The sequence below is a fragment of the Buteo buteo genome, chromosome 2, assembly GCF_964188355.1.
Source record: "Buteo buteo chromosome 2, bButBut1.hap1.1, whole genome shotgun sequence".
Lineage (NCBI taxonomy): Eukaryota > Metazoa > Chordata > Aves > Accipitriformes > Accipitridae > Buteo > Buteo buteo.
Window position 1 is genome coordinate 1,647,578 of NC_134172.1, and position 9,839 is coordinate 1,657,416.

Genomic DNA, 9,839 nt, shown 5'->3' on the forward strand with positions numbered 1-9,839 from the left:
AATTTTCCCTTTTTGTTCCAAAAATGGCCTTGCAGGATTTCGTGTCTATTTCGAAAGGGACAAGCCTGCTCAAGGTTTACACAGGAAGCTTAAAAATAATATTTAGAGGTCTCCATACTGGTTTTGGTCGCTGTTAGGTTGTGAGTATGAGCTGCAGGAAAAATGGAGCAAAAAATTTCCTCTGGAGGCCTGGTGCACCCTCCCGTGGGACTCTCGCTTTGGGTGCTGTCTCCCTACAGGATGTGAGTGCTGCTCGGCTGGATGTTCCCTTCTCATATCTGGAAAGATTTTGGCTCCAATAAAAGGCAGTTGGCTTTGCTCACCTTGGCATTGTGCTGCAGAGGGGCAGGAGTCCCGGCAAGGACCGCTGGTGCCGGGTGTCCCACCTGAATCCAATTTTCTGCATAATTGAAGAATTTGGAAGGAATTGAAGAATTTGGAAGGGATTTGGAAGGGGTTTGGAAGGAATTGAGGGATTTGGAAGGGATTGAAGAATTTGGAAGGGATTTGTCTTCCTCAAAAGCTTGTCTCAAGTTGAGGAAGCGTGAAGGGGCTGGCAGGGACTCTGCCGAGAGCTGGCTCAGCCACAGCAGGTTGCCCAGGGCCACCTCTGGTTGAGTTTTGGTTATCTCCAAGACAGCCCCTCTCAGCAACCGGTTCCTGTGTTGGCTCACGGTCACCTTGGTGTCCACCAAGACTCCCAAGGCCTTCTCTGACGAGCTGCTGGGTGTCTCCCCAGCATGTCCTGCTGTCTGGGGTTGTTCTTCCCCTGGTGCAGGATGTGGCACTTCTCCTTGTTGAACCCCATGAGGTTCCTGCTGCCCTATCTCTCCACCTGGTTGAGGTCCCTCTGGACAGCAGCATGACCTTCTGGCGCATCAACCACTCCTCCCAGCTGGGTGTCATCTACAAACCTGCTGAGGGTACACCCTGCCCCATCATTCCGATCATTAATGAAGTTGTGAAACAAGACTGGACCCAGTATGGACCTCTGGGGAACACCACCAGTGACCAGCCTCCATCTGGACCTTGTGCTGTTGATCATCACCCGCTGGGTCTGGCCTTTGAGCCCATTTTCAGTCCATGCTGATGGTTCCCAACCGCCTTCTTGTGGGGTACAACCCCTCCTGGTGGGCTTTGACTTGCTTAAACCCAACCCTGCACCTTGGGCAGTGTCTGCATCTTCCTCCCACATCACCTGTCTGTGCTTCCACCTCCTGTACACGTCCCTCCTGTCCTTGAGCTCAGTCAGGATCTCCTTGCTCATCCATGCAGACCTTTGGCCACCTCTCTTCATCTCCTGCCTGTCAGGATGGCCCATTGTTTGGCTTGGAGAAGATGATCCTTGGAAATCAACCAGCTCTTCTGAACCCTTCTTTTCTCCAGGGCTGTATCCCATGGGATTCTTCCAGGCAGGTGCCTGAAAAGGCCAAATTCTGCTCTCTGGAAGTGTCCAGTGTGGTGATCCTGCTTTCTGCCCAGCTTCCCCCTCTCAGGTTCTTGAGCTTCACTGTCTCATGGTCACCACAGCCCCCAACCTTCTCATCTCCAACCAGCTCATCCTTGTTCGTAAGCGGGAGGTCCAGTGGAGCACCTCTCCTTGTTGGCTCCTCAGTCGCCTGGCCCAGGAAGCCGTCCTCCAGGCCACTCCTGGAGTGGTGTGTCCAGTTCTGGTCCCCACAAGTCAAGAAGGACACAGACAGACTGGAGAGGGTCCCAAGGAGGGCCAGGACAATGGTCAAAGGGCTGGAGAACCTGCTCTAGGAGGAAAGACTGAAGGAGTTGGGTCTCTTCTCTCTGGAGAGGAGAAGGCTTGGGGTGAACCTCATCACAGGTGTCCAGTATTCAAAGGGTGGCAGCTTTTAAGGAGCCACGTGGAGAAGACAAGGGGCAATGGGTACTGGGAGAGGTTTCATCTCAGCTTAGGTTGTATAGTGAGACCAGTCGTTCCCTGGAAGAACCTCCCCAGGGACGCGGTGGAGTCCCCATGGCTGGAGGTTCTCAAGATGAACCTGGATGGGGTGCAAGATAATCCCATCGAGGGTCCTTTCTCCACGGAAGGTTGGACCTGGTTGCACCTGGATCTTTCCAGGGCTGTCCTATGGGTCTGTGATTGACCGCATCCATCCCTGGGGACTTCCCAGATGCCACCCACCAGCTCTGACCCGGGCACGCTTGTCCTCGCTTGATTTACAAGCCGCTGGGAGAATGTACTTAACAGCCTCCACCAGCTAGGAGCTCTGAACCTGTTGGGTGGCTTTGGGCTTCCCCTCACTGCGCATGGCGGTGCAGACGGAGGTTGAACGGACGGTCATCTTCTGGGCAGGGTTCCTTGACTTCCTGGAGGTTTCTGCTTGGCCTCGGAGAGGGTGACTGCTCCTGGGGCTGGTGTTTGGTCAAACCCACCTTGTTTGCTGTGAGGGACAGATGTCTCCACCGCTCCGCCCAACCATAAAACACCTTGGGGGGCTGGAAAGCCCCGGCCGTGGGGCAGGGTGGCTTCTTTATCCAACAGGAGCAAGAAAACCCAACATGGTGTCACCCTACGTCCCCATCAAACCCGGGCTGGCTCTTTGGTGGTCACCTTGGGGTGCCCCTTGCCCTGGTGGGCTGTCTCGTGGTGCCTGGGGCCAGCACCCTCCATGGTCACGTTGTGACTCGACATCACCGCTGTCCTCACTGTCACCCATCCCAGGCACCCAGTTCCCTTCCACGGGGACCCCCATGGAAGGGGGACCCCAAACCCTGTGACCTTTCTTCTGCCGAGCCCCAGAGGAGGCCAGCAGCACCCATCTCCGGTGCTGGGACCCCTTCTCCGGTGGCCTGGGGACCAAAGAGGGACGGACTTGGCTCCCGGCCAGATTTGGCCCACCAGGAATTTCCCGTTGGCACAGGAGCAAGCGTCAACCCATGGGAACACCCATGATGGTGACGCCGGCACATCGGGGCCAGCTCCCATAAAAGTCCTCCCCGGCACGGCGGGTGGCAGGAGGCAGGATGAGGCCGTGCCGAGCGGTGCCGCTGCTGCCGCCGCCGCTGCTGCTGCTGCTGCTGCTGGGGCTGGCCAGAGCCACCACGCCGGGGCCGGATGGATCCACACCGGGGTTGGATGGATCCATCGCGCCGTCCTCGCCGGGGGTCTGGGCCGTGAGCTACGAGGATGCCGTCTCGGCGGCCGTGGAGCTGCTCAACATGAGGGCCGTCAGTCCCTACGTCCTGCAGCTCCGGCAAGCCTATCCCCGGCCCGGCTGGGTGAGTGCTGAGCTCCTCCATCCTGAGAGCAGCACCGGGCCCGGGCTGTGCAGGATCCGACCTTTCTCAGGGCTGAATCTGGCCTGTTTTGGGGCTGGGTCTGATCGCTTGCAGGGATGGAGCCCACACAAGTTGGGGGGTTGAGTCTGGCCCAGCTCTGGGCTGGATCTGGTCCGTTTTGGGGCTGGGCGTTGGGGACGGCGGTGCCGTAGGTCCCTGACATGTCCTGTCCCTTCTCCCAGCCCGGGGACCTGCGGCAGCGGCAGGAGCTGAGCTTCACCGTCGAGGAGACCGTGTGCCGGGCTCCGGGGACGGCCACCGCCACCTGCAAGAGCCGCTGGCTCGGGGTGAGACTTCGTCCCGCGGGGCTGCCCGCTGCCGTCCCCAACGGGGAACCGGGGAGCAGCCGATGGGGAAACTGAGGCACGGGGAGTGGGGAGGGTCAGGGCTCTTCTCGGCCTCATCTTTCCCTGTGTCCCCACCTTTGCTTCCCTGCAGGCGGTGAGTTGGTGCCAGGGCTTCGTCTTCCTCGAGCAGCAGCAGCCTGTGGTCGAGCTCTCCTGCGACAAGGTGCCCACCACGGTAAGGAGGTGCCCAAAATGGCACTGTCCCCAACACATCCCCTGGCTTCGTCACCCGCTCCCCTCGCTGGCTGCCGTGGGGCACGTCCCCACGGGGGTCACACCTCCCCCTCCCGCCCCATCTCCCCGAGGTTCGACGCCGCTTCTTCCCCTCCCAGTTCGGCCGTATCCAGACATCCAGGCTCTCGGACTTGTTTGCCAGGATCAAGGAACGTTTCAGGGGCTTCTTCCAGTGCACCAAGATCTGGATCCGCGACAAGCTCAACCTCAAAAAACCCAAACCCTGAGCGGGCGACGCCGTGTCCCCCCCACCCTGTGCCCCCTGCCCGGGCATTCTGCTTGCAATAAACATCCCTGCAACATTCCCGGTGTCACCCTCATCCCTGCAGGTCCCTGCGCCGCCCTGTCCCCCCCCCGTGCCCCACTGGGGAGTGGGGACGGTCCCCGGGGGCTTGCGGTCCCACAACCCTCCCCATGCCCAGCCAAGGGGCTCCTGGGCTGGGGGACACCCTGGGGAGTGGGGCCGTGTCCCCGAGGGGAACCAGAGATGCCACCGTCTGCATGTGGGAGATGATCAGGAACCCCCGATGCCATGTCCCCCCCCAAAAAAAACCCCTGCCACTCTGTGGGTTGGGGCCAGGCGTTTCCGGAGGGGGGAGCTGAGCCCCGGGGCGGGTTCCCCAACATCCCGGGGGGGATAAAAGGGGACATGGTGGGTGGCCGTGGGGACAAGGATGCCGAGCTCCTGGGTGCTGGTGCTGGCGGTGCTGGGGGGGGCCTGTGCCCTCCCCACCCCGGCCCCCCTCACCTACAGCCAGGCGCTGGCTCAGGCCGTCGACTCCTTCAACCAGCGCCCCGAGGTGCAGAACGTCTTCAGGATGCTCAGCGCCGACCCCGAGCCCACCCCGGTGAGTGCCACCACCTTGGGGACACCGCCGGGTCACCCAGTGTCCCTATGGGGACCTCGGGGGGGGGTGCCAGAACCTACACATGGTGGGGGGACACGGTTTGGGGTGTAGGGTGGGATGCAGGGGGATGCTCCCCCTGCCCGGGCTGGCTCTGGGCAGCCGGTGATGGATGCCATCTCTCCCTGGTGGGTGCCACCACCCTGTCCCCGTCCCCATCCCCGTGTCACCGCAGGACGTCCAGCTCAGCTCCCTGCAGCGCCTCAACTTCACCATCATGGAGACGCGATGCCCGGCACTCTCGGGCGCCCGCCTCGACGCTTGTGAGTTCAAGGAGGACGGGGTGAGAGCCGATGGGGGGGGTGTCTCATGGCGGGGGGGTCCCCCAGCCTGGGGACGGTCCCACCCGCGTGTGCCCACGCTCAGCCCCCCACTCTCCGCAGGTCATCAAGGTCTGCTCCGTGCCCGTGCCGCAGCGTGGCAGCCACCTCGTGCTCGACGTCACCTGCGTGGACTCCACCGTCGATGTGAGTTGGGGGGTCCCAGGGGATGGGGCACACGCTGCGGGGGTGCAACCCGAGGGTCTGGAGGGGGGAGTTGGGGGGGGGTCCCCATGGTTACCCCCCCCTCCATGATGCCTTCTCTCCCTGCAGCCCATCTGGGTCAAGCGCTTCTGGCCGCTGCTGAGGATGGCCATCAAGATGGTGGCTGCCGGCATCAACCTCTTCAAGGTCATTGTAAGGAAATGAGACCCCCTCAAGGGGCTTCCACCTTGGGCACCCCCCCTCGACACCCCCCTCCCCAAATAAAGCTGCTTCCCGACCCGGCTGTTGCCTTCTCCTGCTGCCGTCACCCACCGGGGACTGGGGATGTGGCGGATGGGATGGGGGAGATGCTGATGAAGGAGGGTCCTGGGGTGGGGAGATCGGGGTCAGACCCCTGGGTTGGGCACCGCTGGCTCCCCGGGGCCTCATCCTGGCACCGGCCTCATGCGGGGACTCGTGCCCCTGGGACTGGGTCCCTCACTGCTCCCCGAGACACCCTGGGGACCAGAGGGTCCCCTGGGGAGCCTGTGCCAGCTGCGGGGTGCCCATGGGGGTGCGTGTGGGGCACAAGCCTGTGGGACCGTTGGCCCGTTGTGGGGATGGAGGGGACAAGAGGGGACATCCTCAGGGTCCCACAGGGCCACCGGAGCCGGGGCTGCAGCCACGACCCCAGGCTGGCCACTCATGGGGCGTGGGGGTCCCCGTGCACCCCATCCCTATGTTCCAACATCCCCATCCCAAACCACTGGTGACGGCCCCGGTGGCACATCTGGGGTCGGTGCTGACACACTGGCGCAGCCTGGGACCCCCCTGGGCAGGGCTGCGTCATGGGGGTCCCTCGGGAGCTGACCCCCCCCGTCTCTTCTCTTGCAGCTCCCTGGGGGACACACAGCCCAGATGCCCCCCACCCACGCCCCCTCCCTCTGCCAACACCACCAGTATGGGGGGACGAAATGCCGGGGGGACAATGACGCCGTGGGGATGATGGGGGGCAGGATGTGAATGACTTCTTTTTTTTGGGATGGGGGATATACCCTAGGGGCTCCCCAGCGCAAAGCTGGGCCCTGTCCCCAGTGCCGACCCCACGTTCCCTCGGGGCCAAGCCCTTGATCCCCAAGATGGGGGCATTGCTGGTGTGTGGGTGGGATGTGGAGCTGCCGACGGGGATGGCAAATGATGTGGGGAGAGGAGCCCGCCCGGCTCCTGCCTGTGCCCCCTCCCCGTCTGCCTCAGTTTCCCCCCATCCCGGAATGCTGGGAGGCAGCGAGGAGCCCCGCTCACGCACGCCGGCCGCGAAGGGCCCCTTTATTCGTTCACCCTAAGCTGATGGAGCCCTTGGCCCGAATGTAGAAGTTGATCCTGGGCCGAACGCGCCGGATTCTGCTCAGGAAGCGCCCGAACCGGCCCCGCTGGACGAGAACCGGCTGTCGGAGGGACAACGGGGTCACTGGGGTTGGGGGGTGGGGGGATGCTGCTCGGGACCCCACAACTGGGACCCTAACCAGGACCCCATAGCCGGGATCGTTGCGTCTGGGACTCTTTTGGGACCCCCCCACCCAGTACCCCGCACTCAGGAGCCCGTACCAGGGACCCGACACCCAGGATCCTGCACCCAGGAACCCACCCAGGGACCCCACACCCGGGACCCCACAGTGGAACCCACCCAGGGACCCCACACCCGGGACCCCACCGAGGAACCCACCCAGGGACCACACACTTGGGACCCCACCGAGGAACCTACCCAGGGACCCCACACCCGGGACCCTGCACCCAGGTCTCCACACCCAGGACCCCCCACCCAGAACCCACACCGGGGACCCCATACCTGGGACCCCACACCCTGGTCCCGGCTCCCAGGACCCTCCCAGGACCCCCCACCCAGGACCCCCCGCCACCCCCCCTCCCCATCCCACTCTCCACCACCCTCAGGCTGGAGACACCGTGGCAAGATTGAGCCACGGGGGGGGGGGTGTGTGTGTCCCTTTTGAAGGCAGCGGACCCCAAGACACGGGGCAGAAGGAAGGACACCAACACCCCACCCGTGGGTGCCCCCATCCACGGTCAGCGGGTGTCACGGGTGGGTGCTGACCCCCCCCTTTTCCCACTCACGTCGGAGGAGGCATCGGTGCAGCGCAGGTCGATTTCGGGGGAGCTCTGCAGGAACAGCACCGGCCCTGTGCACTCCTTGATGACCTGAGTGGGGGGGACACGACACCCAGCGTCACCCTGGGTGAGGACACCCGGGACCCTTGGTGTCTTTTCTTCCTCCCCGCCCGGCTCCATCCTCATCCTCACCCCGTTCTCCTTGAAGTCGCAGTCGTCGGGGTTCACCCGGGTGCCCGAGACGCACTCCGTCTCCATCATGGTGAAGTTGAGTCCCCGCAGCGTGCTCAGGTCGACACCCTGCGGGATCACGAGTGGGTGGGTGGGGGGGACACGAGTGGGGTGGGGTGGGGGTCACGGGTGGGCAGCACTCACCGGGGTGGGCTCGGGGTCGGCGCTGAGCATCCTGAAGACGTTCTGCACCTCGGGGCGCTGGTTGAAGGAGTCGACGGCCTGAGCCAGCGCCTGGGTGTAGGTGAGGGGGGCCGGGGCGGGGAGGGCGCAGGCCCCCCCCAGCACCGCCAGCACCAGCACCCAGGAGCTCAGCATCCTTGTCCCCACGGCCACCCGCCGTGTCCCCTTTTATCCCCCACAAGATGTTGGGGAACCCGCCCCGGGGCTCGGCTCCCCCCCTCCGGAAACGCCTGGCCCCAACCCACAGAGTGGCAGTTTTTTTTTGGGGGGGGGGACAAGGCATGGCGGGGGTCCTGAGCATCTCCTGCATGCAGACGGTGGCATCTCTGGTTCCCCTCGGGGACATGGCCCCGCTCCCCAGGGTGTCCCCCAGCCCTGGGAGCCCCTTGGCTGGGCATGGGGGGGGAATTGTGGGACCGCAAGCCCCGGAGACCGGCCCCGCTCCCCGGTGGGGCACGGGGGGGGGACGGGGTGGTGCAGGGACCCGCAGGGACGAGGGTGACACCGGGAACGTTGCCATGTCAGGTTGGTGCCCCCCGGGTTTGCACAACCCCAGGATTGCCCCATCGATGTTGCCCAACACCGGGGGGTGCCCCCCCCGCCCCCCAACCTATGTCACCCACGCACACGTATGACCCCGAAAATATCTTTATTCCAGCTCTGTTGGGGACAGGGGGTGGCGGGATGTCCCCCGGAGGGACGCGCCGGCGGGGGTCCGAGGACGCGGGGGCGGCCGTGAGGATGATGACGATGATGATGGGTGACCTGGGTTGGTGCTGAAGGCTCGTGGGGCGCTGGGAGAGCGGGACTGGGTGCTGCCGCCGGGCTGCTGGGGGGAGAAATAAAGGTGGGCTTCATCCTGCAGCCAAAAAACGTCCCCAAAGTGAGCGGGGGGACCCACACACACATCCCCACCACCGTCCCCCACCGAGGGTGGGGGGACCTGGAGCCCTCACCGGCTCCTGGCCGCACTCCACCATCGACAGCGGCACGTCGGGCAGGAAGGCGAAGACGGAGACCTGGGCCGTGCACCGCTGTACCTGGGGGACGTAGCGACCCTGAGCATCTCGGGGACACCTTTCTGTCCCCTCCCGTGTTTTGGGGGGGGGACACACAACCCGGTTCCACGCTTACCCTGCCCGGCCGGGCTCGGCAGCCAGCACCGCGGCGGTCAGGGAGGTTTTTGGGGCAGGCGGGCTGCCGGGCGGTGAAGTTGATGCTGAAATGGGTGCCCCAGTCGAATATCTGCTGGGGGGGGAAAAAGGAGGGAGCCGTCGGTGGCTTCCCGACGCCGGCGGAGAAAGGGGTCCTCACCGGGATGGGTGCCCGAGCCGGGGACACCCAGCTGCACCCGCCGTATCGCCCACCCCTCTCCTACCGTCCTGGTGACTCCCAGCAGCTTGAGCAGCCTCAGCTCCTGCCCGTGGGTCTCCAGCACCGAACGAGCCAGGTCGCGGGGAGCCGGCAGCCCCGGTGGGACCGCGGCGCTCGCCGCCAGCAACACGGCTCCCAGCACCAGCGCCATGCGGCCGAGGGAAAAGCGGGAGGACGATGGAATCTGCTGTCGGCTCGGGGCCCCCCGGTTCGGCTGGCTTCGCTTCCAGGATAAACACCGGGCCCCCGCCGCCGTGGGGAAGGGATCGGGTTGCCGGTGTTTTCCTTGGCGCGGTGCCGTGGTGGGCGCTCGCCCGGACCTGGTGGGGTTGCGGCGATGTCGGAGCCTCGTTGGGGCCGATCCCCCATCCGCGGCCCCTTCCCTTCGTCCGCTCCCGATTTCAGGACACGATGGTAATACCGATGCCCCTGGGATCCATCCAGCCACGCTCGACGTCCCGCTCCTCCCGAGCTGGGAGCGAGAGCATCCTCCTGGCTCCTATGGAGAGAAAAATCAGGAGCCCCCTCCCCTCTCCCTCTTTCTTGCCAGTTTTTGGTTTTTTTTTTAAATTCCTCTAGCTCTGCTCAGAGCTCAGACTCATCTAAACACCACATCCCCAGACAGATCAAGCCATCACGCCCAGAAACCCTCCCCACCTTGCCCA

At 64.2% G+C, this 9,839-nt stretch overlaps 3 protein-coding genes across 7 annotated transcripts; 2 read left to right on the top strand and 1 right to left on the bottom strand.

Annotated features, from left to right (window-relative positions):
• The first annotated feature begins 2,997 nt into the window (after positions 1-2,997).
• On the top strand, positions 2,998-4,120 carry LOC142028605 (cathelicidin-B1-like). The gene is made up of 4 exons (XM_075022450.1): positions 2,998-3,252; positions 3,495-3,599; positions 3,751-3,834; positions 3,992-4,120. Exons 1-4 carry the CDS (start codon positions 2,998-3,000, stop codon positions 4,118-4,120), a joined length of 573 nt encoding a protein of 190 aa, XP_074878551.1.
• A 447-nt stretch (positions 4,121-4,567) lies between these two features.
• LOC142028579 (cathelicidin-3-like) lies at positions 4,568-5,487 on the top strand. The gene is made up of 4 exons (XM_075022421.1): positions 4,568-4,741; positions 4,974-5,081; positions 5,182-5,265; positions 5,392-5,487. The coding sequence occupies exons 1-4, from the start codon at positions 4,568-4,570 to the stop codon at positions 5,485-5,487; spliced, it is 462 nt and encodes a 153-aa protein (XP_074878522.1).
• Positions 5,488-6,566: 1,079 nt separating this feature from the next.
• On the bottom strand, positions 6,567-9,735 carry LOC142028580 (cathelicidin-2-like). Of its 5 annotated transcripts, XM_075022426.1 has the most exons (7): positions 9,179-9,735; positions 8,935-9,045; positions 8,757-8,840; positions 7,762-8,629; positions 7,579-7,686; positions 7,393-7,476; positions 6,567-6,707 (listed from the first exon to the last, which is right to left on the bottom strand). In XM_075022426.1, the coding sequence occupies exons 4-7, from the start codon at positions 7,933-7,935 to the stop codon at positions 6,597-6,599; spliced, it is 477 nt and encodes a 158-aa protein (XP_074878527.1). In that variant the 5' UTR covers positions 7,936-8,629; positions 8,757-8,840; positions 8,935-9,045; positions 9,179-9,735; the 3' UTR covers positions 6,567-6,596. The 5 variants fall into 5 exon arrangements, with proteins under 5 accessions (XP_074878527.1, XP_074878523.1, XP_074878526.1 ...); XM_075022422.1 differs by lacking the exons at positions 6,567-6,707; positions 7,393-7,476; positions 7,579-7,686 and having other exon boundaries at positions 7,942-8,659; positions 8,935-9,048; positions 9,179-9,676; XM_075022425.1 differs by lacking the exons at positions 6,567-6,707; positions 7,393-7,476; positions 7,579-7,686 and having other exon boundaries at positions 8,411-8,626; positions 8,935-9,048; positions 9,179-9,659.
• Positions 9,736-9,839: the final 104 nt, after the last annotated feature.